This window comes from Acartia tonsa, chromosome 12 (genome assembly GCF_053477335.1).
Source record: "Acartia tonsa isolate MP-2025a chromosome 12, ASM5347733v1, whole genome shotgun sequence".
Lineage (NCBI taxonomy): Eukaryota > Metazoa > Arthropoda > Copepoda > Calanoida > Acartiidae > Acartia > Acartia tonsa.
Genome location: NC_137271.1, coordinates 37,229,064 through 37,256,847, shown reverse-complemented (window position 1 = coordinate 37,256,847; position 27,784 = coordinate 37,229,064). Strand labels below are relative to the sequence as shown.

General features: G+C 32.0%; 1 protein-coding gene across 1 annotated transcript; it reads left to right on the top strand.

The window, feature by feature from the left end:
• The first annotated feature begins 4,986 nt into the window (after positions 1-4,986).
• On the top strand, positions 4,987-10,508 carry LOC145333329 (dipeptidase 1-like). The gene is made up of 8 exons (XM_080178449.1): positions 4,987-4,994; positions 6,273-6,419; positions 7,051-7,084; positions 7,536-7,631; positions 8,111-8,216; positions 9,037-9,178; positions 9,576-9,677; positions 10,352-10,508. The coding sequence occupies exons 1-8, from the start codon at positions 4,987-4,989 to the stop codon at positions 10,506-10,508; spliced, it is 792 nt and encodes a 263-aa protein (XP_080034575.1).
• The last annotated feature ends 17,276 nt before the right edge of the window (positions 10,509-27,784 follow it).

The following is a 27,784-nucleotide window of genomic DNA, read 5'->3' as shown; positions in this document are numbered from 1 at the left end:
AGAAAAATCTCGCAACCTTTGTTACCAAAATATGAAAAATATATTTTATTATGCAATTGAAGTTATCTTTTGTCGCGCAACCTATATTACATAAATTATATTGCAAAATTAGAACAAAATAAGAAAATAGAAAGAATAGATAGATACAAATAAGAAAAAAAGATAAACGAAAGAAAACAAAGAAAAAGTAAATTAAAAAATATCTTTTCTTCAAAACAAAATTACAAAAAAATCAGACATTTTGTATCTTTAAATAGAAATTAGAGAGAAAATGGTTTACTTTCATTATAAATATCGGAATTTAAAAAAAATTTAATAAAGAAATGCAAGCCTTTCATTTTTTATTGAATATTGATTTAAATTTTCCTCCTATATTAAATTTTTTTAGCAATATTTAAAAGCAAAAATTCATTCATTTCTTTTAGTTTAAATTCTTTATGGATAATAAATTGATGTACAATCGCAACGATAAACAAAATTACCCCTTTTGAAGATTTAAATTATCGGTTGAATAGTTAACCAACCAATCAATATTTAATGCAGTACCAAAACATTTGAAGCCAACAAATAAAATAATGTGGTTAAAAAAACTTTGGGTACAAGTGTACTTTACAGTACAATGTCCCCTCCTCCCCGCAAAATCTAGATATTCGCTGCCTTACTAAGTAATCAACAGCAGTTAAAAAAAAAGAGGCATTAATTAAGAGCTCGGCAGCCGCGCGTCAGCTGCCTGTAAGCCTCAGGGAGGTCAACCATTTTCAATTTTAGAACTCAGCTGGAAGTCTTAACCAGGCCCAAATTTTCAAAAACATCCAAACGGGTCTAAATTTAAGGCTTAGTCGCGTTTAACATGCAGCTAAAAAGCAAATTAAAACAAACATCGGAGCTTTTTATAAAGCTTACAAAAAAGGAAAAAACCAACTGATTTAAAAGTGAAGAGAATCATTAATAAAAAAGGGGAAATACTGATAAAATCATAATCAAAACTATGGATACGGGACAGTTAGTTTCCAAAAAAATCATTATTGAGACAAAATCTATTGTTTATCTGCATACAACATAAAATTAACTTTGTAAAAGTCTACACTCTAAGTTTTAGTGAGGTGTAATTTTCTAGGGGAGAATTCTCTTAGAAGGGTGAAGGTACCATATCCAAAATAAAATCAAAAACCTTCCCTGAAAAGCCTTTCTGAAAAGGAGAACCATATCGGTTCAGCCGTTAGCAAAATCTTTCCCTACAGACAAAAAAGACCTCTCTACTTTATATTATAGGATACATAATGTTATTTTGTATGGTAAAAATTTGGAGGCATCAAGATTTTCCTTGAGTTGAAAAACCCGACGCTTTATCTTCTAATTTTCATAATGATTGTCCCCATCCTAAACGACTCACCAATGTAAAAAAGTCAATAATATTCATTTAATATGAAAGCAATGAAAGCTATCGTGCCAAATTAGCTTGTTTTTTTCAAACACGCGTAGCGTGTTTAATAAACATTTGCTTCCCTCACATAATATTTCTGTATGAATTAATGTAACTATCATAATATGAAATTTAAAAGATTTTTTATGCCAATTATAGTTTGAGATTTTATATGAAACTAAAAACGCTATTTGCTATTAACGTTAATTTTAATTGATTTTTCTATAACTTAAATGGTTTCTGTAAGTATTTTAGTTTTATTGAAACTTTACGAGTTTTGGTCGTAAATGGCCTTGTTTTTGGTTTAAATTAGAGCACAATTATCATGTATTATAAATGTGTTACTTTATTAGGGTTTTCCCGATTTTTTATTAAAATTTATTTTTGAAAAAGGTAAAAGTATAAGTATAGATGATTGACACAGACAACCATCTGGTTCCAATGGACGTGACCTTTTTCGTCTGCTAGCAAATTGCTTACTGCTCTTCTCTATCGACTTGGCTGTACGTGTGTTAATATTTCCTAGACTATTGGCTGATATTTAAAAACCCAATTGAAAGTCTACACATGGTCTCCATATCTTGAACATACAGTTATTTAATGCCTTCCCCCTCTATAATTTTTTTTAATTGTAAAAACAAGAACAAGAAAGGTGGAATCAAAACAGTAATCTGCAATACAGTAATTTTCAATGTTTCATACTATATTTAACTTTTTATAACTGTTCTTCATCTTTCGAAACTATTTAGGTCTATTTATTGGAAGTTTCATTAAGTCAAATATCCTTGAAAATCAGAATCATCATATCAATTTAACACCTTGTTTGATTATTCCTGTAACAATTAGATATAGTTTACGATGTGCAAATTAATCAAATGGTAAATCCTAGGACGAATAGGAATGAACTTGCAACCGCTATAATTTTTTTACTAGAATTCTAAATTAGTTCGTTTGTTCTTTTTGCCTTTGTGTATACTTTTATTCTTATTGAATTAGAATATGCAAAACAAGCCTGTCTAACGTGTAAAATGTAGGTTGATGTAATATAATAATGTATGTTATAACACCTGTCCCGAGCTCTTTATCTATCATCCAGTATCTACAGGGTCTTACATGTAATTGTCTATGACATATTGCAACAATTTCGTGTAATTCCTCAAATGGTTTCCATCAAAGTGTCTAGTTTAGCATAGAAACCTTCCCTATTATTTTGAAATAGTTTTTTTAAAAAGGGGGAGGTAGTTAGTTTCGTGTGTGACTTTAGGTCAGGTTAGTTTTCATTGGGCACAGGGTACAACGCAGGGTTGGGGCATCCAGAGGGATTTTGTACAAGAACAACGGAAAAGGTCAATTTTTCAATTCTAAAGGGGTGCTGGCACCTTCCCCCCTCCCCAAAGGCACTTTGGATACAGGCTAAGCCCAGGGACGATGGTTTACAAAAAAAATTTCATCATAGAAAAGTATTTGATTTAATTGGACACCCTGTAAATATATATCCATCTATTATTAATTAAGCCAGATTTTTGTTTTCAACGTTTTACAATAATAAGCCAAATTTTTATGTTTCTATAAAAGAGGAAAAAGTTTTAACAAAAATGGTTTTAATTTGACAGGGCTTTTCCAACGTGGTGAAGTTATTATTGGATACATACAGTAATTGGATGTTCCACCACGTACTAATAAAGTGATGCTGGCAGCTGGCTGAAACAACGATACCCCATTTACCACATCACCTCCCCTCCTTCTGAATAAACAGACTGACTAATAAAAAAAGGTCCATATTAGCAAGCTAAATTGACGACAATTTTTCCTCTGTCGATATATCCACGTTTATCCTATATCCATAATTATAAAGCACTAATTTACAGATGAGAAGTCATAGCTAGGTAAATAGAATACCATTGACACTATTAGTAAAAATGATTTTTTCTAGAATATGGAAACACTTTGAAATAATGTACATTGTACAATATATATTGCATTGATTATTAATGAAATGCATTATTATATTGTACGTTAATTAGTAATAATAAATTCACAAAAATGGGAAAAATTTAAATTTATCTATAGTTTTGGTGTAACTGTAAAATAATAGTTATTTATCGCATCGTATTATAAACAGATTTTGCGGACATTGAAATGAAAATGATAAAATTAAAATAAGTATTGAGGTGCAATATTATAAGCAAGGCATCTATATAATCAAATCCTAAAAATGAAAGTATTACTGTATCCTTTATTTATGCGATTTTGCAACAAATGTAAGTACAATTTTGTTTTGACTCACAAATTAATGTTCTGCTTATCAAGTTCTGGCACTCTGAAAGGGTTATTGTTTGTTTGTACTTCCTTCTGATTTAAGAGCGTCTCTTTTTTAATGTTGTCATCCTTGTTTTTTTTATTATCATATTAAAATCAAAGTTTCCCCCAATTATAATATGTAACTAAAGCATAAAAACTTATATTCCCTTGTCTCGTATCCTGCTTTACCTTTATTATAAGGATACACTCTGAAAAATAATCATTAAGTAAATAAAATGTATTACTTCTCTTCATCGAATGATGTTATCGTTGTCAATAAAGAAAATAATACATGATTTAGCTTAAATTTTTCCCAGATTTTTAAGGAAATGTGGTACATTTGCATTTGATTTATTTATGTTTGCTCGTTAAAATCTCACTAACCACTGAACCGCAAAAGTTCTTCATTTTAAGGGAAGCTTCATATAGGTCATGTGATGGTTTTATACTATTTCAATTTCGAATCTAGGGATGGTTCTAGACTATTTTTGCAAAATCTTAGATTGGTTAAAAGTGCAAAGAAAGCCACAAAATAAAACTTTAGAGTGTAAAAAAAGTGATTTCATGACAAGCAATTATAAAAATGTTGCACACAAATTGATTTACAACTTTTGGACACTGGACAAATAACCGTGGTAATTCTGCAGGAGCGAAGCTTTTCTATATCATATGGTCTGTACGTCAAGATAGCTTTTTTATTGAAATTAAAGGAGGGGAGGGAAAAATAGACTTTTTATTTGCTTAAAAACTTTGGGTACTTTTATTGCTTTGTTTGCAAACTAGCTCATTGTGTCAAATATTTTCAACCAAAAAATTTGATTTACAAAAGGGGTATTTAAGTTTATAATGATTGGGGATAAAAATCAAATAATCGTCCATGGTCTTAAGATATACATAGATATGAATTGCACGTTATTGATTTGTTTTTATTTATGATTGCTTTGATGGATGTTGTCATTCTTGTTTTTATTTTCCCTAAATTGTTTGTTGTGTAATGGTTTTATTTTTAGTTTGCTGACTAACAAAAAACAAAATACAAAATTTTCTACAATTAATGCTTGTCTATGTTATTAATGTTAGAAATATTCTTAATTTTAAACTTGATGATTTAATCAGTAACAATAGGTACAGTTTATATAGCGTAGCAACTCTATAATCATTTGAATTAATGTTGTAAGTTCAATTTAAACATACGATTTTTCTTTAACTCTTTTGATAATATTTTATTTTATAATTGTTTTTTTTTAATGTTAATTCCTAGGATGATTAGGTACAATGTAATAAGCGAATCAACTTTACATTCATATTTTAATATGAAGAAAGCGTCTTGTATTTGAAAATATTCTTTATAATTTTTAGATAATTTTATCTGATTATAAAATTTATGATATATTTATTGATCTATGTTTAAATGTATGAAAATAAACAAATCTTATCAGTTTTAAATCAATAAGTTTAATTAAACATTTCCATTTCTGGGATGAAATAGTGTAGTGCTTTCCCTATAAATGCCTGTCGAGCTCTTAACCATCCTCAAATATTTTTTAATCAAATTTAAATTTATAGCCAGGTAGTTTTTTTCCTCTGCCTATCCCATTTGTGGGGGAATAACCCTGCGGGACCATCAAGTACCCAAAAAGCAACCTGACCTAAAGTAATAAAGAAACAAGCTAAAAACAACTTTTTTTAAAATTAAGAAATGGGAGAGGGGTTCCTTGATTAACAAGGTACTTTGAGGGTATACACGAATAGTTTTATAATTGTATTTCTCAAAAAAAAAATTTTCATTAATTTAATGTATTTTCGTAATTTAAAGTATTCTTCCCTGAAAAGAACAGGCTTTTATCAGAGAGGGGGGGGGGGGGGCAATGGGCTATCTATTATACTAGTCTTCAAATTTGCATAATGCTTTTTCTATTTTTTTGGCTTAAAAACTTTTGGTGACTTTTATTGAATTTTGATTGAAATTGAGTTTTCAAACATTTCAACTACTAATTGTAATCTCCAGTAGAGGTAACTTTGCTCAGCATTGTATGGGATGTACATCAATTTATGGGCTATTGTCTTATCCCTTTAGATCCGTGGGCTATTATTAATTCTATTTACTTGCCCAGTATCTAAATTAACATAGAAGTGAAATGATGTTAAAGTTAACACTATTTGCTTGTTTATCTATCTTATCAGTAAAATCAAATATAATAAGGTCAACTGAAAGTGTAGCTCAAGTGAAAACAAGGGATCTAGTGCATTTCATGGTTAAATGTTCCTGGTAACGAATTTTTCCAAAAATCTATTAACTTTAAAAGCTGCTAGCTGCCACGGCTAAACGTACATTTCATGCCAACACACCGTGTTCAGTTCAGCGACATAGAAAATAAAGAACCAATTATGCACAGTAAAAGCTTCACTAAAAAAAACTACGTAAAACAAGCTTTTTTCGCGCATTTATGTGCACTGCGAGATAACTGTGCATTTCTGAGTAATGGCTACTCCGACTATTTGTAGGCGATATTCGTTACCAGCAACATTTTACTGTAAATTGCACAAGATCTAAAACAAGAGTTGACAAGCTTCTGGATGATTTTCCTATATTTGATGGACATAATGATCTTCCATCTATGCTAAAAAATCTTCTAAATAATGATATCAGCTCCTTTAACTTCTCTGAGGATCTTACACAATCTGAATTCTTTAGGTATACATTATACAACCTTTAAAAACTTTGGTTCACTGCACTTTGAATGATCTTTCTAGCAGGCAAATCTAAACCTATCAGGTTGGGCTAAAGGCCTGTTCTTTTATAGTCAAAAAAGAGTTCTAAAGAGGACTTTAAATAAAGGTTAAAACTTTTTAAATTCTGAAATATCAAAATATCCTTCATGGATTGGTTGTAAAATAAAGTTGTGACTGAGAAATTAGTTGTTTGGCTCAATTAGATATTTGATTCCAAAAATTTTTTTGTTCAATATTACAAAAACTGACTCCAGTAGGATTTTTAGAGACTAATTAAATACTAGATATTTAAAAATACTTTGAAAAGTGCAATTAAGTAATCAAGAGTATTTTTTATAATATGTATTTAAAATCAATTTACTTTAGGTACAATAAATTTAGCCATACTGATCTTCCAAGGCTGAGACATGGGAGAGTTGGTGGACAGTTTTGGTCTACACAAGCACCTTGTTCATCTCAGTTTAAGGAATGTCAATATTTTCAGTTCAATGCAAATTTCAATTTTCTGTTATTAGGTTTTTCTACCTAGCATGGATGACAAAATGAAAAAATTTAAAATTAGACATTATGACAAACGAACATAAACATTGTAGATTGTCAGAACTTATTAAGAATAGTAATCTAAAGGTATACACAGTATTTTATTTAAACTTGCTGGAAAATTGTGTAAATACATGATATTGTTTAAGGACATACTTACTTTTTTAAGACTTTATTTAGGAGATGCCTTGCTTTACTTACTAATATTTTACTTTGTTGTCCTTGGTTGTTTCAAAAATCAGATGAATAGGATACATAAACATAAATATATCATACAAAAAAATGTTGTAAAAAAGTTAAAATGAGCATGTTTTAAATGAACAAGTATGGACTTTCTGGTAATCATACATATCTGTTGCAAGAATCATCATGCAAAGTTTGAAATCTGTAGGACAATTTTAACAGTCTCAAATCAACAATAAGAGCTATTTTTTATGTATGTACATACCGGAAGACCCTAATCATAGAAAAGCTTTAGTTTTAGTTTTTACAAGAAAACGAAGTTTGTTCTAATGATGAAAATGTTAATGAACTAAAGGATGCAGTGGAAAAGACTCTTGAGCAGATTGATGTAATCCACAAACTAGTTGATGATTATTCTGATGATCTGGTTCTAGCTACATCAAGTTTTCAGGTAAATTAACAACCAAATTAACAACAATTGTTGTCGGGAAGGTGCTAGGGTAGAATCTTGGGGAATGCCTTGGAAAAAATACAGGCGCAACTCATTACAATGCCTAAGAGGGACTTCTAGACAAGGGTCGTGGAATCAAAGAGTTGTTTGTTTAATGGGTGTTAAAAGCAGAGTATGTTCAACGTGACGTGGAGTGGACTTGTACTCAACTTCCAAAGCGTCACTGATCCCTCCCATCATAATCTTCTCTAACATTTGAAGTGTCTACAGTCTGCCTGTATGTTGTCTTAAGATCAATTACCACCATGAAAGTTATCTGATAAAGACATAGGAAACTACAATTTGTTACTGTCACTTATAGGACAAAAATATTAGATCTTTGTCTAGTTTGTCTAAGAGCTGTATAGTTATGTTCATCAGTTCTTAGACTGAAGTTCCTTAAGTTCTCTAAGGCTTATAGTCGATACTTTTCTTTGTAGGTTGAGGAAGCAATGAAAAACGGAAAAATTGCTAGTCTTATAGGTATTGGTGGTGGACATGCAATCAACAGCAATTTAGCAATCCTAAGGATGCTTTACAAGACAGGTAATTAAAACATTATGGGAATAGTAGCTTCTGCAATATTGCGTAAAATTTTGAGCAAGCTTCCAGTCAAATGCGATTATTAAGTCTAACTGTTCTTAAACGCATATGAATATAGAAACAGCTTGACCTATTAAGCGCATTTGACTGGAATTTTACTCACAACTTTACGCAATATTGTAGAAGCTACTATTCACTTTGTATAAAACCTCTTATTTTCTAACGCTACCCATTGTTTTACCCATTGCTGAATGAACAATTGTATGCATTTATGAATTTTACATCTGAAGAAAATTTTATTGTTTCTATCTTTTCCCCTAAATAAACCATTTATAAGAAGCCTTGTAAATGACCCTTTATAGACAGCTTTACTAATCTCACAAACATATAGAAGCCAAGTGTGTAAACTCTTTTTCTTGTAACAACCCTGCAAAAATCTAGGTGCAAACTTTTCATGATGATTCCAATAACAATAAGTAGGACTTAAATAGCGTAGCAACTCTATAATTGTTACCAGAAAGTCCGTACATCCATCTAAACATACTGATTTTCAACTTTTTTGTTTGATATAATTATCCTGTTCATCTGATTTTTGGAACAATGATTTCTAGGACAACAAGGTAAATATTTATTATAGGCGAGGCATCTCTATAATCAAATCCAAAAATGAAAGTATGTCCCTTTACTGTTTTATGCAATCTATATACAGTTTTTATAGTCTGCTTATTAAGTTCTGACATTCTACAAGTGTTATTGTTTGTTTGTCCTTCTCTTTGATCTTTAAGCTTAGTTTTTATGGATGTTGTCATCCCTGTTTATCTAGGTGCAAGGTATATGACCTTGTCACACATGTGTAACACCCCCTGGGTGGATGTATCAGATGTAGAGGTGGGAGATGGAAGTGTTTATCCTGGGGTCTATGGCCTCTCTGAGTTTGGAGAACATGTTGTTATTGAAATGAATAGGTATTATTTGCTATAGAAGTTGTATCAGTCAATTAATCATTGTTGGGGGGGGGGGGGGGGGATAAAAATTCTCAAGAATAGAATAATTCTTATAGAGTTAGGTAACAATGCCCTCAAAGTACATCAAAATGTTTTTTTTCAATACTGCTTAAAATATGTCTAAAGCAGTGATTACCCCCTAAAAATTGTACCTAGGTTAGGAATGATGGTGGATATATCCCATGTGAGTACAGCTGCTATGAGACATGTCCTGTATATTTCAGGTTAGGAATGATGGTGGATATATCCCATGTGAGTACAGCTGCTATGAGACATGTCCTGATATTTCAGGTTAGGTATGATGGTGGATATATCCCATGTGAGTACAGCTGCTATGAGACATGTCCTGATATTTCAGGTTAGGTATGATGGTGGATATATCCCATGTGAGTACAGCTGCTATGAGACATGTCCTGCGCATTTCAGAAGCTCCTGTCATCTTCTCTCATTCTGGTGCCAGGTACAAATTAAAATACAAAAATAGTATAAAGCTGGATTTTGCTTTTCCTCAAAAAGCATATTGACCACTTAAAACACATCTTATTTTCAAAATTAAAAAATTAAGGGGTGAGGTAGTGCAGGATGTAATAACCCTATGGTGCTCTAACCATTCAAGGTTTCAAGTACCCATTATAACCTAACTTTCTTTGAACCAAATTAAACAAACAAATAAGAATCACCCCCCCCCCCCCATTTAAGATTATGGTTGGTTTATGTGCTGGACAAGGCACTTGAGGGAAACTGCCAGCTTAATCCTATTATATAAAATAGTGAGGGTTTTTTTTGTCTGAAGCTAAAAATTTCAATAACCACTGAACTGATTGAATTCTCCTTTTAAGTGAACCTGGGATGATTTTAGGCTACAATTTTCCCTATATCCTATACTAGTGGCTGCGCCCCTGGCATTTAGGGGCTCTATATTCGAAAGGATAAGGATGGACAGAAAAATAGCCGAAAACTATACTCAGACATTTTATAAAAATTAAATAGCCTAAAACCATCCCGGGACATATAAGAAGCTTTGCTATATTGGAGAACCATATCGGTTCAGCGGTTAACGATATCCTTCGCGACAGACAAACAAAAGGATACTACTTTATATAAAAGGGTAACACTATGAATCAAATTGTCTAGGGCTGTGCATAACCATCCAAGAAACGTGCCTGATGATGTTCTAGAAATGGTAAGAGACAATAATGGTATTGTCATGATCATCTTCTACTCCTGTTATCTCATTAACAACTGTGGTATCAACAATAGAGGCACTATCAAAGGAAGATCTCTGATATGATTGTTCTATCCTACTGTATAAAGTTGTAAGCTTTTTTGTCTGTAGCGAAAGATCTTGCTAACCGCTGAAAGATATGGTTCTCCCTTACAGCTTGTCATTGGTCCTGGGAAGGTTTATAACTATTTTTGGAGTAGGTACCTCCAATCTTCCAAAATAATTCGCCCAAAGACAAAAATTACTTGCCATTTTTTTTTCTTTATAAAAAAATAAGCGAATGTCGACTTCCACTCCCACTTTCAGTGCCACTAGAGGCCTCTGGGGCGTAGCCGCTCGTTAAGAATTAAAGCATTTAAGAGAAAAATGTGTTAATATTCTACAAAAATGTATAAAACATTTGATTAATTGATGCATTTTTTTTTCTTTTGAATGTTGTTACATAATTCTAATCTTTTTTTAATTGTAAACTAAAATATTTATTCTGTTTATACTTCCCAACTCTCCATCCAATACTTATTTGTTCTTCTTGAAGATTAAATACAGTTTTTAAGTTAAGGAAGAATAGAAATAGATTAACAAGATTGAAATGTTTTATAGTAAAGTAACTTTACAAAGTGTCTCAAAAATCAGTTATGTAACGTCTTTAAAATGAGAGAGATAAAAGGAGAAGTGGGAAAGAAATCAAAAAAAATATATGGATAATCCCCCATTTTTATGACGTCACATTGCTGATTTTTGAGACACTTTGTAAAGTTACAATAGCAAATACAAAATTATCATAGAGGATATTAATACAGATGTAGTGAAACATATTGATCATGTACGTGGTATTGCTGGTATTGATCATGTTGGACTAGGTGAGAAGCATTGGTTTGCTTGTTTTATACAATGTTGGGCCAGTTACATATTTGGCCGATACTGGATATCTGGCTGATTTCAAATGCCATATATCCGGTATTCGGCTGGATATCCGGCCAAACCGAATCTCCGGCCCAAGCCTATATTAAAATTCATTTTTATACAAACGATATTGTTTCTATCAAATGATCTCGCTAATAACTGGACTTTTTATATTACTTATTCACAGTGTATTTTTATGAATTGTCTTGGGGAACCTAGTAAAAGTGTCGGACTGATTATGACGTAAAAAAATTAGCCAATGAGAGGCCACTATAAATTTTACCATTGGTCAATAATGGCCTCTCATTGGCTAATTTTTTTTACGTCATAATCAGTCAGACACTAATACTAGGTTCTGTCATGAGAAGTTTTATTAGCTCAATCCTCATAAAAGATCTACACCCATAGATCCACCCTGTAGTAATTTTACAAAAGTTTGAGATTTTTTTTGTAATAATCCTTAATGCTTTAAATCTGCCAAGGTTCTGATTTTAATGGAAATGATATACCCATCTCTGGATTAGACGATGTTTCAAGGTATGTTTTTTTTTTAAATAACTAAATTCTATATCTACCTTGCCTGGATGTCCTAATTGCGCATGGTAACAAGTTGCGCATGGTAACAAGTTGCGCATGGTAACAAGTTGTGCTTGGTTTGGACCAATCCTCCTACTCTAACTATTAAAGTTGCGCACATGACAAAGCAGCAGTAGAAACCATTTTTAACATCTTTAGTTATGACTCAGGGTTAAGTCGAGATTCAAACCAAACACTTCAAATCACACATGAATTTGCAGGTACCCTGATCTGTTCCAGGAGCTTATTCTGGAATCCAGATTTACCTGGACTGATGAGGATTTGGCAAAACTATCAAATAGGTAAAAGTTTTTAATTAAACAAAATGTCAAAATAACATTGCAATGGTTTATAGGTTTTGGGTTAATTTATAATTGGTCTGTAAAAAGTAACATTTGTTATAATTTTCCACTGATGATTTAATCGTCAAAAAAGATAATGTATGTAGATTATTTATACATTCATCGTCCTTTTTTTGTTTCTTTGAGGCCAAATTTATAATTATAATACTAACTAGTTAGTTCACTTGCAACTCAAGAGATGGCGGGAAAGGTCAGAAAATAGCCTAAAACACATCACTTTGATGTTAAAGCTTCCATGAAAAGAACAAACCATTCTAACCACCAATTTCCCAGATCTATAGCTCCAGACAAAAATCTAATACTTTTTACATAGGATATTTTTTTCAGGAATCTTCTACGGGTAATGAGACATGTAGAAAGTGTTAGAGACAGATTCAAATTTCAAAATGCCACAGCAGATAATACAGTTTTCAATTTTACTCAAGATTCAGAGTGTAGAACCTAAATAGTCACTATTCAGACGAAATAAATTATTTTAGAAATTATGTTAAAATCCTTACAGCATTGTATTAAATACACTAGACAGCTTTCCGTGGATATTAAAATGAAAGATTAAAACCAGTTTGTTAGTCCCGAAAAGCCAAAGGCACGGGCCAACAAAACTGGTATTAATTTATTTTAGTATTTGTGGAAAATTGTCTGTAATACGATGTTATACATGATCTTTCAGTATAACTTAAAATTGTTGTTTTAGCCAACTAAGCCTACAAGTCTCACTTTATTAGAGTTTATAAAAATCTGGTGTAAAATCCAAGTAATGATAAATCCAATCCCTATATAATTAGATAAAATTTATATATTTTAAGTAGTTTTGAATATAGCAAAGTATTTGATATTAGGTCATACTTATAACTTATTTTCCCTTTTAAAAATAAATACTTTTGATTACAGAGCAATTTTGTAGTTTACGTGTAACTCTATAATTTTCAATAGCATTTATGTAATATAATGTTTGAAACAAGAATGATTATATGCAAACAAATATCAGTACAACATAAAAGTTGGTGCTTGCCCTCAAAGTGCCTTGCGAGCTCAGAAACCCTTCCCCAATGTTGGAAATAAATTGAAAATGAGCAGGAGGTGTATTTTTCTTTATATGCATAACCATGGCTGGATAATAATGATAATTTATCTGATATTTTTATAGATCTTATAACCAACATTAGAGTCATAAGGGAGAATAGACGCTAAGTTAATGTACATACGCTATGATGATAAACAAAATCACACCTCCTGCAGATTCTTATAAATAGTTAAAATGTTTGGACACTTTTAGTTTTGAACAAAACTCAGTTAAAGTACCAACAGTTTTTGAGCTAGCGAATATTATAAGTAGTTAAAAAACATTGGATGTCATTGTAATTTAAAGTCAAATGTCTTCTCCCTGCCAGATTAAAACTACAATAAAAGTAAAGAATTCAAATCATAGAGTCAAAGTGTGAAATTATAGAGTAGTTGCACTGAGCTTTAAAGCATATTTCCATTTACATAGCATAATTGATGTCCTAATAATGAGAAATTATTTTATTTGATCAATAAAAATATTATGAAACAAGGGAGGAATGGATAGTTAATATTCACAATAATGTGTTTTCTAGTAGTAGGTTGTTCATGATTGTCTATGTGCAATAATATCTCAAAAACAGATCAATATTTGCGCAACTTTTAGGGAAGCTATCATTGAGCTTTTTTTGCAAGAGTGAATTAAAACATCCCCAAAGCAATCTGGCTGTAGAAGAATAATTATATTTTTTGCTCACTTTCCCCTTTACTTTCTTAAACCAACCTTTTGATTGAGTAATCTTTATCAATAAGTTACAAGAAAACATTAAAGTAAGCATCTATAGAACTAGAGAATAATGGATGTAGACTATTAGTGGACAATGACAGGGGAAAATTGTCGTCAATTAAGCTTGCTATTTCCCCTGTTAGTTATTGTTTGGTTTGTTCATCCAGTTGGAGAGGAGGTGATCCGGTAAAGGGGTTGGAGGGGGAGGGATCATTATCTTAGCCCGCTACAAGTTTTACTTTATTAGACTACATGATAATCTGGTATAAGATCAAAGTATTTATAAATTTTTGTCCTAAATCTGACATAGCCGCGTTGGGTAACATTTATTCCCATTTACATATCCCTATATTCTTAAGGAAAGCTTAATGTTTTCAAGGACTGGTCAATCATGTAAATGATTATGTTATATTTATGCTATATTTTCTATATCAATTTTGTTATATCTATGTTATTATGTTAGTTAATGAATATGTTTAGGTTTTGATGATTTAATAAATCATTCAGTTTTTTTGAGTTTTTAATACATGCAATTTGTGTTTATATTACTAATATATAAATGTTTTGTTTTATTTTCCTATGTATTTGCGGGTTTTAACATTAAAACGCTCTCTCACAAAATTGATTTCTCTGAAAGTCCCCTTTCGAGCGCAAAAACTACCTCCCCCCTATTTCTATAATGGTAGGTAGTTGTTTTTCATTTCTTTGTCTATTACATTAGGTCAGGTTAGGTTTTAATGTGTACAAGGTAGCCCTGCTGGGTTATAGTAACGTAGGTTTAAGCCTTGCAAGGTTATAACTCACCACGGGAGTTTCAAAATGGTTTCAGAGGTCTCTTGGCACTTTGAGGTAAGGAACCGAAAAGTTATGATTTATGAATTTGCTTCGCTCCTAATTTTCGTATTCTGTTAATCATTGCAGTTATAATATGATCAAAAGTTAAATAATATAAATCAAACTACTAAATGTAAAACTTGTATAAATTTTAGCACACCGCACTTATTACTGAGTAATAGAGATAATAGTCTAGAGTGTTAATTAATGTGGGGACAATGGGCTGTTTACTACACTATTTCAATAGTTTTTATAAAAGTTTTCTTATTCGCTGGCTTAACAATTTTGGGGACTATAGTAAATTTTGATGGTTGATTCATTAGGTTTGATGTTTAAACATTTCAACAAACAATTTTAATCCACAAAAGGGGTAATTTTGTGTATCATCATTGGGGATGTACATCAACTTATCGACCATTGTCTTATCCCTTTATATTCCCGGTGTGAAACTTGTTACAAGAGATATATTATTACTTGCATGTTCTCTAATAAATTGAAACAGTGGGCTAAAATAAAAAAAAACAATCCATCCCTATCCTCCTATTGGATGAAAGAACTGACCAACAAGAGAATTCCATATATTTACCCTGTCATAATATTCATGTATACTCATTTTTGTAAAACTATTAAACTAACATTGCCTTGGTGAATTTTGGGGACAATAAAAGATTATTTTAGAAATGTTAAAATATAAAGGTACAGAACAACTATTTGTATTGTACAATTAAGAAACCACTCTAATACATAACCTCTATTTATGTACCCTTCGAAGGCCCTCTCAATTTGTCAAAGAATAAACTTTAGTATTTTCCTTTCGGTTTGATAAGACCCCCAAAATATTAAAACTTGTAAGTGACAATTTTACATTTTAAATCCTATTATATAAAGTAGTAAGGTTTTTTGTCAAAGCTTAAGATGTCAATATCTACTAAATCGATTGAGTTAAGGAAATCTTTACATAGGCCCCTGGGTGGTTTAATGCTATTTTTTTAGTTATTAAGAAAGCTAAAATATTTTATTTATACTATAATATTTTACAATCCAATATCTCCTGAATAAAGATTTTTAAGAGTCCCCCCTCAAAAAAATATGGTTAAATCATTAGTGTTCAAATTAACTTGAAGGGAAAATGTAAAAAGTTTTATTGCAAAGCAAACAAGTTTTTCGCTTAATGCTGACTTGTCAAATATATATTTTAAATTCACACAAGTGCGCACTTTAAATTTACATCATTTTTGTCATTTTTGCTGTTTATTATAAATGTATTTTTGTATACCTGCGGCTGTGACCCTTGCCTCCAGATTAGAGTAAAACACTAGAGGGAGAAAGGGTTAAATAACTGTATCTGCCCATCGCAATTGTCTTGTGCAACCTTCATATTTGGTCAATGAAAATCAACCAATGGTATCGCTCATATTAACACAGCTAAGTAGCAGAAAACTATTTAGAAGCAGACGAAAGAGGTCTTTGAAAAACGAAGGGAGGTAGTTGTCTGTATATACATCTATACTATAGATCTGTTGCCTCCAGTGTAAATGATAGAAAGAGAGAGGGGGGGGGCGTTGGGATGAAACCACCCAAAAACATCAGAATCTGGGATCTAAATGGATCTAAATAAGACAATGGCCGATAAATTGACTTACATCCCTAATGATAATTATCAAAATTATTCTGTAATAATTATGTCGATTACAATTAGTAGTCGAAACGTTTGGACACTCAACATGACAAACCAAACGATCAAAATTCATTTAAAATCCCCAAAATTGTTTAGCCAACGAATAAGAGAACTTCTGGGACTAGTTTGATAAAGAAAACAGCCCAATGTCCCCTTCCTCCCTGCATAAGAATATTCTGTTTAAAGATTTTTTACTTAGGTAAAAAAAAACATTTCATATTTTTAGATTTTACATAATAGTTTATTACTAAGCATTACACGTTAAAAGATTTTTAATAATTCGTATATAAATAACTTTTTTGATAATATTGACATTTTTTTATTCAAGTTTGTTTTGGTCAAAGTTTTATAAACAACAATGACCAAATATTTTCATTACATTGTTTTTGTAATAAATGTATAAGTATAGATGTATAATACAAACAATTTCCACAAGTTGTGAGTAGCCCTTTTATTCTGCTAGCAAATTCCTTTCTGTTCTTAGTGTTTATATTTCCTCCGCTATTAGCTGATTAAAAAGACCCAATACAAAATCGGGACAGGGTCCCCGCCTTGTGAGGAGAGTTACATATGTAGAGCCCAAGACCCCTCTATTCTTTTACAATAATGTTTTTGTATAGAAGCAACATACATTTTGTCAACTTGCTCTAATACCTAATTCAACAGATCTATAGTATAGATGTATATACAGACAACTACCTCCCTTAATTTTTCAAAGACCTCTTTCGTCTGCTTCTTAATAATTTTCTGCTACTTGGCTGTGTTAATATAAGCGATACCATTGGTTGATTTTCAATGACCCAATAGGAAGGTTGTACAAGACGATTGCGATGGGGAGATACAGTTATTTAACCCTTTCTCCCTCTAGTGGTTTACTCTAATCCTAATTCCTTTAAAAGTTTTAAACTTAAGCATATCATTAGGTCACTTGAATGAATGAACGGACGGACAAAAGTACATACACTAGGTATATAGCATCTTTGCTACTGAATTGTAATCGAATTGGTCTATCACCCCTTATCTATAATACAAAGTAGAACGATGTCTGTCTGTCCGTCTGTCCGTCTGTCCGTCTGTCTGTCCGTCTGAAGCTTAAGATCTCGGTAACCACTGAACCGAATGGGCTCTACTCTTCAGGGAATATACCTACTGGTCCTGTGGTGGTTTTAAGATATTTTCTTGAGGGGTGGGACACCCCTAACCCCCCCAAAAACAAAAAAATTCCCCCCTTAGGGGAGACTTCAACGTCAAATAAGGTGGTATCGTACATAAAAAATTAAATTTAACAAACAAAAACATTTAAAGTGCCACTAGAGGCCTCTAGGGGCGTAGCCGCTAGTTATACATAAGTTATTAAAGAAAAAAATAGGGGTAAAAACCCGCATAAAAAATAATACTATAAACAAGGATAGACTAATCCATATACAGTAAACATAGTTAGCTTCTTGTATATTAACGTCTCTAACTGACCCATTAGGGTTCTTTAAGGATAAGACAATGGACGATTAATTGATACCCATCCCAAATACTGATAAACAAAATTAGCTTTTCTTTAGATCAAGAGTATTGGTTAAAAGTTTTGGACACTTCTAGTTTTAAACTAACAAATTAAAATTCAAGAAAAAATTCAAAGTTTTTAAGTCAATATAATATCAGATAACTTGGTTATAAAGCTTTGGGGACCAGCAAACAAGTTTAATTTTATGTACAAAAGGACAAATTATAGAAGGGCTGCACAAAATTGATTTCTCTGAAAGTCCCCTTTCGAGCGCAAAAACTACCTCCCCCCTATTTCTATAATGGTAGGTAGTTGTTTTTCATTTCTTTGTCTATTACATTAGGTCAGGTTAGGTTTTAATGTGTACAAGGTAGCCCTGCTGGGTTATAGTAACGTAGGTTTAAGCCTTGCAAGGTTATAACTCACCACGGGAGTTTCAAAATGGTTTCAGAGGTCTCTTGGCACTTTGAGGTAAGGAACCGAAAAGTTATGATTTATGAATTTGCTTCGCTCCTAATTTTCGTATTCTGTTAATCATTGCAGTTATAATATGATCAAAAGTTAAATAATATAAATCAAACTACTAAATGTAAAACTTGTATAAATTTTAGCACACCGCACTTATTACTGAGTAATAGAGATAATAGTCTAGAGTGTTAATTAATGTGGGGACAATGGGCTGTTTACTACACTATTTCAATAGTTTTTATAAAAGTTTTCTTATTCGCTGGCTTAACAATTTTGGGGACTATAGTAAATTTTGATGGTTGATTCATTAGGTTTGATGTTTAAACATTTCAACAAACAATTTTAATCCACAAAAGGGGTAATTTTGTGTATCATCATTGGGGATGTACATCAACTTATCGACCATTGTCTTATCCCTTTATATTCCCGGTGTGAAACTTGTTACAAGAGATATATTATTACTTGCATGTTCTCTAATAAATTGAAACAGTGGGCTAAAATAAAAAAAAACAATCCATCCCTATCCTCCTATTGGATGAAAGAACTGACCAACAAGAGAATTCCATATATTTACCCTGTCATAATATTCACGTATACTCATTTTTGTAAAACTATTAAACTAACATTGCCTTGGTGAATTTTGGGGACAATAAAAGATTATTTTAGAAATGTTAAAATATAAAGGTACAGAACAACTATTTGTATTGTACAATTAAGAAACCACTCTAATACATAACCTCTATTTATGTACCCTTCGAAGGCCCTCTCAATTTGTCAAAGAATAAACTTTAGTATTTTCCTTTCGGTTTGATAAGACCCCCAAAATATTAAAACTTGTAAGTGACAATTTTACATTTTAAATCCTATTATATAAAGTAGTAAGGTTTTTTGTCAAAGCTTAAGATGTCAATATCTACTAAATCGATTGAGTTAAGGAAATCTTTACATAGGCCCCTGGGTGGTTTAATGCTATTTTTTTAGTTATTAAGAAAGCTAAAATATTTTATTTATACTATAATATTTTACAATCCAATATCTCCTGAATAAAGATTTTTAAGAGTCCCCCCTCAAAAAAATATGGTTAAATCATTAGTGTTCAAATTAACTTGAAGGGAAAATGTAAAAAGTTTTATTGCAAAGCAAACAAGTTTTTCGCTTAATGCTGACTTGTCAAATATATATTTTAAATTCACACAAGTGCGCACTTTAAATTTACATCATTTTTGTCATTTTTGCTGTTTATTATAAATGTATTTTTGTATACCTGCGGCTGTGACCCTTGCCTCCAGATTAGAGTAAAACACTAGAGGGAGAAAGGGTTAAATAACTGTATCTGCCCATCGCAATTGTCTTGTGCAACCTTCATATTTGGTCAATGAAAATCAACCAATGGTATCGCTCATATTAACACAGCTAAGTAGCAGAAAACTATTTAGAAGCAGACGAAAGAGGTCTTTGAAAAACGAAGGGAGGTAGTTGTCTGTATATACATCTATACTATAGATCTGTTGCCTCCAGTGTAAATGATAGAAAGAGAGAGGGGGGGGGGGCGTTGGGATGAAACCACCCAAAAACATCAGAATCTGGGATCTAAATGGATCTAAATAAGACAATGGCCGATAAATTGACTTACATCCCTAATGATAATTATCAAAATTATTCTGTAATAATTATGTCGATTACAATTAGTAGTCGAAACGTTTGGACACTCAACATGACAAACCAAACGATCAAAATTCATTTAAAATCCCCAAAATTGTTTAGCCAACGAATAAGAGAACTTCTGGGACTAGTTTGATAAAGAAAACAGCCCAATGTCCCCTTCCTCCCTGCATAAGAATATTCTGTTTAAAGATTTTTTACTTAGGTAAAAAAAAACATTTCATATTTTTAGATTTTACATAATAGTTTATTACTAAGCATTACACGTTAAAAGATTTTTAATAATTCGTATATAAATAACTTTTTTGATAATATTGACATTTTTTTATTCAAGTTTGTTTTGGTCAAAGTTTTATAAACAACAATGACCAAATATTTTCATTACATTGTTTTTGTAATAAATGTATAAGTATAGATGTATAATACAAACAATTTCCACAAGTTGTGAGTAGCCCTTTTATTCTGCTAGCAAATTCCTTTCTGTTCTTAGTGTTTATATTTCCTCCGCTATTAGCTGATTAAAAAGACCCAATACAAAATCGGGACAGGGTCCCCGCCTTGTGAGGAGAGTTACATATGTAGAGCCCAAGACCCCTCTATTCTTTTACAATAATGTTTTTGTATAGAAGCAACATACATTTTGTCAACTTGCTCTAATACCTAATTCAACAGATCTATAGTATAGATGTATATACAGACAACTACCTCCCTTAATTTTTCAAAGACCTCTTTCGTCTGCTTCTTAATAATTTTCTGCTACTTGGCTGTGTTAATATAAGCGATACCATTGGTTGATTTTCAATGACCCAATAGGAAGGTTGTACAAGACGATTGCGATGGGGAGATACAGTTATTTAACCCTTTCTCCCTCTAGTGGTTTACTCTAATCCTAATTCCTTTAAAAGTTTTAAACTTAAGCATATCATTAGGTCACTTGAATGAATGAACGGACGGACAAAAGTACATACACTAGGTATATAGCATCTTTGCTACTGAATTGTAATCGTATTGGTCTATCACCCCTTATCTATAATACAAAGTAGAACGATGTCTGTCTGTCCGTCTGTCCGTCTGTCTGTCTGTCTGTCCGTCTGAAGCTTAAGATCTCGGTAACCACTGAACCGAATGGGCTCTACTCTTCAGGGAATATACCTACTGGTCCTGTGGTGGTTTTAAGATATTTTCTTGAGGGGTGGGACACCCCTAACCCCCCCAAAAACAAAAAAATTCCCCCCTTAGGGGAGACTTCAACGTCAAATAAGGTGGTATCGTACATAAAAAATTAAATTTAACAAACAAAAACATTTAAAGTGCCACTAGAGGCCTCTAGGGGCGTAGCCGCTAGTTATACATAAGTTATTAAAGAAAAAAATAGGGGTAAAAACCCGCATAAAAAATAATACTATAAACAAGGATAGACTAATCCATATACAGTAAACATAGTTAGCTTCTTGTATATTAACGTCTCTAACTGACCCATTAGGGTTCTTTAAGGATAAGACAATGGACGATTAATTGATACCCATCCCAAATACTGATAAACAAAATTAGCTTTTCTTTAGATCAAGAGTATTGGTTAAAAGTTTTGGACACTTCTAGTTTTAAACTAACAAATTAAAATTCAAGAAAAAATTCAAAGTTTTTAAGTCAATATAATATCAGATAACTTGGTTATAAAGCTTTGGGGACCAGCAAACAAGTTTAATTTTATGTACAAAAGGACAAATTATAGAAGGGCTGCACAAAATTGATTTCTCTGAAAGTCCCCTTTCGAGCGCAAAAACTACCTCCCCCCTATTTCTATAATGGTAGGTAGTTGTTTTTCATTTCTTTGTCTATTACATTAGGTCAGGTTAGGTTTTAATGTGTACAAGGTAGCCCTGCTGGGTTATAGTAACGTAGGTTTAAGCCTTGCAAGGTTATAACTCACCACGGGAGTTTCAAAATGGTTTCAGAGGTCTCTTGGCACTTTGAGGTAAGGAACCGAAAAGTTATGATTTATGAATTTGCTTCGCTCCTAATTTTCGTATTCTGTTAATCATTGCAGTTATAATATGATCAAAAGTTAAATAATATAAATCAAACTACTAAATGTAAAACTTGTATAAATTTTAGCACACCGCACTTATTACTGAGTAATAGAGATAATAGTCTAGAGTGTTAATTAATGTGGGGACAATGGGCTGTTTACTACACTATTTCAATAGTTTTTATAAAAGTTTTCTTATTCGCTGGCTTAACAATTTTGGGGACTATAGTAAATTTTGATGGTTGATTCATTAGGTTTGATGTTTAAACATTTCAACAAACAATTTTAATCCACAAAAGGGGTAATTTTGTGTATCATCATTGGGGATGTACATCAACTTATCGACCATTGTCTTATCCCTTTATATTCCCGGTGTGAAACTTGTTACAAGAGATATATTATTACTTGCATGTTCTCTAATAAATTGAAACAGTGGGCTAAAATAAAAAAAAACAATCCATCCCTATCCTCCTATTGGATGAAAGAACTGACCAACAAGAGAATTCCATATATTTACCCTGTCATAATATTCACGTATACTCATTTTTGTAAAACTATTAAACTAACATTGCCTTGGTGAATTTTGGGGACAATAAAAGATTATTTTAGAAATGTTAAAATATAAAGGTACAGAACAACTATTTGTATTGTACAATTAAGAAACCACTCTAATACATAACCTCTATTTATGTACCCTTCGAAGGCCCTCTCAATTTGTCAAAGAATAAACTTTAGTATTTTCCTTTCGGTTTGATAAGACCCCCAAAATATTAAAACTTGTAAGTGACAATTTTACATTTTAAATCCTATTATATAAAGTAGTAAGGTTTTTTGTCAAAGCTTAAGATGTCAATATCTACTAAATCGATTGAGTTAAGGAAATCTTTACATAGGCCCCTGGGTGGTTTAATGCTATTTTTTTAGTTATTAAGAAAGCTAAAATATTTTATTTATACTATAATATTTTACAATCCAATATCTCCTGAATAAAGATTTTTAAGAGTCCCCCCTCAAAAAAATATGGTTAAATCATTAGTGTTCAAATTAACTTGAAGGGAAAATGTAAAAAGTTTTATTGCAAAGCAAACAAGTTTTTCGCTTAATGCTGACTTGTCAAATATATATTTTAAATTCACACAAGTGCGCACTTTAAATTTACATCATTTTTGTCATTTTTGCTGTTTATTATAAATGTATTTTTGTATACCTGCGGCTGTGACCCTTGCCTCCAGATTAGAGTAAAACACTAGAGGGAGAAAGGGTTAAATAACTGTATCTGCCCATCGCAATTGTCTTGTGCAACCTTCATATTTGGTCAATGAAAATCAACCAATGGTATCGCTCATATTAACACAGCTAAGTAGCAGAAAACTATTTAGAAGCAGACGAAAGAGGTCTTTGAAAAACGAAGGGAGGTAGTTGTCTGTATATACATCTATACTATAGATCTGTTGCCTCCAGTGTAAATGATAGAAAGAGAGAGGGGGGGGGGGCGTTGGGATGAAACCACCCAAAAACATCAGAATCTGGGATCTAAATGGATCTAAATAAGACAATGGCCGATAAATTGACTTACATCCCTAATGATAATTATCAAAATTATTCTGTAATAATTATGTCGATTACAATTAGTAGTCGAAACGTTTGGACACTCAACATGACAAACCAAACGATCAAAATTCATTTAAAATCCCCAAAATTGTTTAGCCAACGAATAAGAGAACTTCTGGGACTAGTTTGATAAAGAAAACAGCCCAATGTCCCCTTCCTCCCTGCATAAGAATATTCTGTTTAAAGATTTTTTACTTAGGTAAAAAAAAACATTTCATATTTTTAGATTTTACATAATAGTTTATTACTAAGCATTACACGTTAAAAGATTTTTAATAATTCGTATATAAATAACTTTTTTGATAATATTGACATTTTTTTATTCAAGTTTGTTTTGGTCAAAGTTTTATAAACAACAATGACCAAATATTTTCATTACATTGTTTTTGTAATAAATGTATAAGTATAGATGTATAATACAAACAATTTCCACAAGTTGTGAGTAGCCCTTTTATTCTGCTAGCAAATTCCTTTCTGTTCTTAGTGTTTATATTTCCTCCGCTATTAGCTGATTAAAAAGACCCAATACAAAATCGGGACAGGGTCCCCGCCTTGTGAGGAGAGTTACATATGTAGAGCCCAAGACCCCTCTATTCTTTTACAATAATGTTTTTGTATAGAAGCAACATACATTTTGTCAACTTGCTCTAATACCTAATTCAACAGATCTATAGTATAGATGTATATACAGACAACTACCTCCCTTAATTTTTCAAAGACCTCTTTCGTCTGCTTCTTAATAATTTTCTGCTACTTGGCTGTGTTAATATAAGCGATACCATTGGTTGATTTTCAATGACCCAATAGGAAGGTTGTACAAGACGATTGCGATGGGGAGATACAGTTATTTAACCCTTTCTCCCTCTAGTGGTTTACTCTAATCCTAATTCCTTTAAAAGTTTTAAACTTAAGCATATCATTAGGTCACTTGAATGAATGAACGGACGGACAAAAGTACATACACTAGGTATATAGCATCTTTGCTACTGAATTGTAATCGTATTGGTCTATCACCCCTTATCTATAATACAAAGTAGAACGATGTCTGTCTGTCCGTCTGTCCGTCTGTCTGTCTGTCTGTCCGTCTGAAGCTTAAGATCTCGGTAACCACTGAACCGAATGGGCTCTACTCTTCAGGGAATATACCTACTGGTCCTGTGGTGGTTTTAAGATATTTTCTTGAGGGGTGGGACACCCCTAACCCCCCCAAAAACAAAAAAATTCCCCCCTTAGGGGAGACTTCAACGTCAAATAAGGTGGTATCGTACATAAAAAATTAAATTTAACAAACAAAAACATTTAAAGTGCCACTAGAGGCCTCTAGGGGCGTAGCCGCTAGTTATACATAAGTTATTAAAGAAAAAAATAGGGGTAAAAACCCGCATAAAAAATAATACTATAAACAAGGATAGACTAATCCATATACAGTAAACATAGTTAGCTTCTTGTATATTAACGTCTCTAACTGACCCATTAGGGTTCTTTAAGGATAAGACAATGGACGATTAATTGATACCCATCCCAAATACTGATAAACAAAATTAGCTTTTCTTTAGATCAAGAGTATTGGTTAAAAGTTTTGGACACTTCTAGTTTTAAACTAACAAATTAAAATTCAAGAAAAAATTCAAAGTTTTTAAGTCAATATAATATCAGATAACTTGGTTATAAAGCTTTGGGGACCAGCAAACAAGTTTAATTTTATGTACAAAAGGACAAATTATAGAAGGGCTGCGGTATCGAAGAAGCAGGGAGGTAGGGGACATTCGCCTGTAAACTATACTGGTATCAAACATATTAAAACTTTTATTTCTTTTGTTGGTTAGTCTTGTCAAAACTTTTCAACTAATAGTTCTAATCTGCAGAAGGAGTAATTTTGTTTCTCATCATTGGAGAAGTTTGTCAATTTATAATCCATTGTCTTATCCCTTAAGATCCCTGAGAAAAGAACACATTTTCAATATAGAAATACAATGTATCTAATTTCATGTTATCTGGTAACAGGTGGCTTTTTAAACTATTCTTATACCCCTTTTCAACCCCTTTGTTTGTCTGTTTGTCTGTCTGTCTGTCTTCCTTCCTAGTATATTTTACCTTTTAATCTATCCATTCTTATAATAAAGTAACAGGATGTCTATCTGGCTGTCTGTTTGTTTGTTTGTACCAAAGGATCTTACAAACCGCTGAATTAATGTGGTTCTCCTTTACAAGGTCCTGGGAAGGATTATAACTATTTTGGGGGAGAGTACCCTCCCTAGAAAAATCGCCCTTGAAAAGAATTATCCCCCCCCCTGAGAAAAAAAATGTTTTTTCTTTTTAAATCTAAAATAAAAAGAGGGTTATCGAATTCAACTTCTCCTCTTTAAGTACCCCTAGAGACCTTTATGGGCGTAGCCGCTAGTATAATATAACCTGCATGGTTCTATTATACTTATATATATTTTTTTCACCTGCACTAAAGCTGTTTTTATTTCATAATATCTATTCTTTTCTTTTTTAGGTCAATTTGAATTTTATAAAACAAACTATATCGTTTATATGTAATTTAAGTGTTTTTTTTTCTCAACTGATATGACAGAATATACATATCTAAATTTTCATTTTAAGATTCGACCATTTGGACAGCTTTGATCGTTAATTTAGGCATCCAAACAGGTTTAGATTTGAGCCCTGTCAGAAACTTCACGTGTGAGTTTTTAGTTTGAAAACATTTTATTATTAAATACATTTACTTTTGGAATATTGATTCCTTAAATGATTGGGCAAAACATTGGTGCAACAAAGGAAATTAACTTTTTAAATAAAAACTAGTTTTGATGCTCATTTCAGGTTAGATTAGTTTCCATAGTAACAAAAAATGGGAATAGGATCAGCGGTCCATAATTATGTTTCAGTAAAAGCTTTTCGCATAAGGTCTGATGTTATAACTGCATTATTTTTCTTTACATTATATATTACATTATTATTACGCAGGGAGGGAAGGTACATTGGGTTGTTTATTACACTAGTATCCAAAGTTTTATAACCACCTTTTCTTGTTGGTTGGCTAGAAAACTTTAGGGACTTTAATGAATTTTTTAATTTGTTGGTTCATTAAGTTAAGTGTCAAACGTTTCAACAACTAATTTTAATCTACAGAAGGATTAATTTTGTGTATCATTATTTGGGATGTACATCATTTTATCTGCCATTGTCTTATCCCTTTAGATCCCTGGTTATTACGTCAGCTTAATAGTTATATTGCATGACAATTAGCCAGGGACACAGGGATTGGACAGTAGATTATGATTCGTTATTCCCCTTATGATTTATGGCAGCTTTCCTTTAAAATTCCTAGTCGAGTAGAGATCCCCACAATCCATTTTTTTATAAATCAAATTATAAAGGGGAGGTCACTCCTTGTTTGAACCAACCAATCAAGATTTCATAAAATTAAAAGTTTTATGCCAGCAAATAAGATACCAGATTGATAAAAATTACGGTTCGATGGCCCTTACCTTCAGGACTTTTTACCTCTTTACTACCCCTACAAATATCATATCTATAATACAAAGTAGAACGATGTCTGTCTGTTTGTTTGTAGCGAAGGATCTCGCTAACCGCTGAACCGATTAAGTTCTCCTTTACAGGGTAGCTTCTCATAGGTCCCGGGAAGGTTTATAACTATTTTCTTGGGGGGTGGGACACCCCCAACCCCCCCCCAAAAAATGAAAGATACCCCCCCCCCCATTTTTTTTTTTAAATTTTCTTTAAAATCTAAAACACAAAAAAAAGGTTTGATAAAATCTCTTGGGGCAAAGCCCCAGAGGCACAGCCGCCAGTATATTTATATTTGTGAAGGGAAGCTTTTCATTATATAGAATGTCTGTTGTACTCTCTTTTGCGGTTATTCCTTCCTAAAAGTGCCAGGAAAGGAGGAAATTTTGGATTGT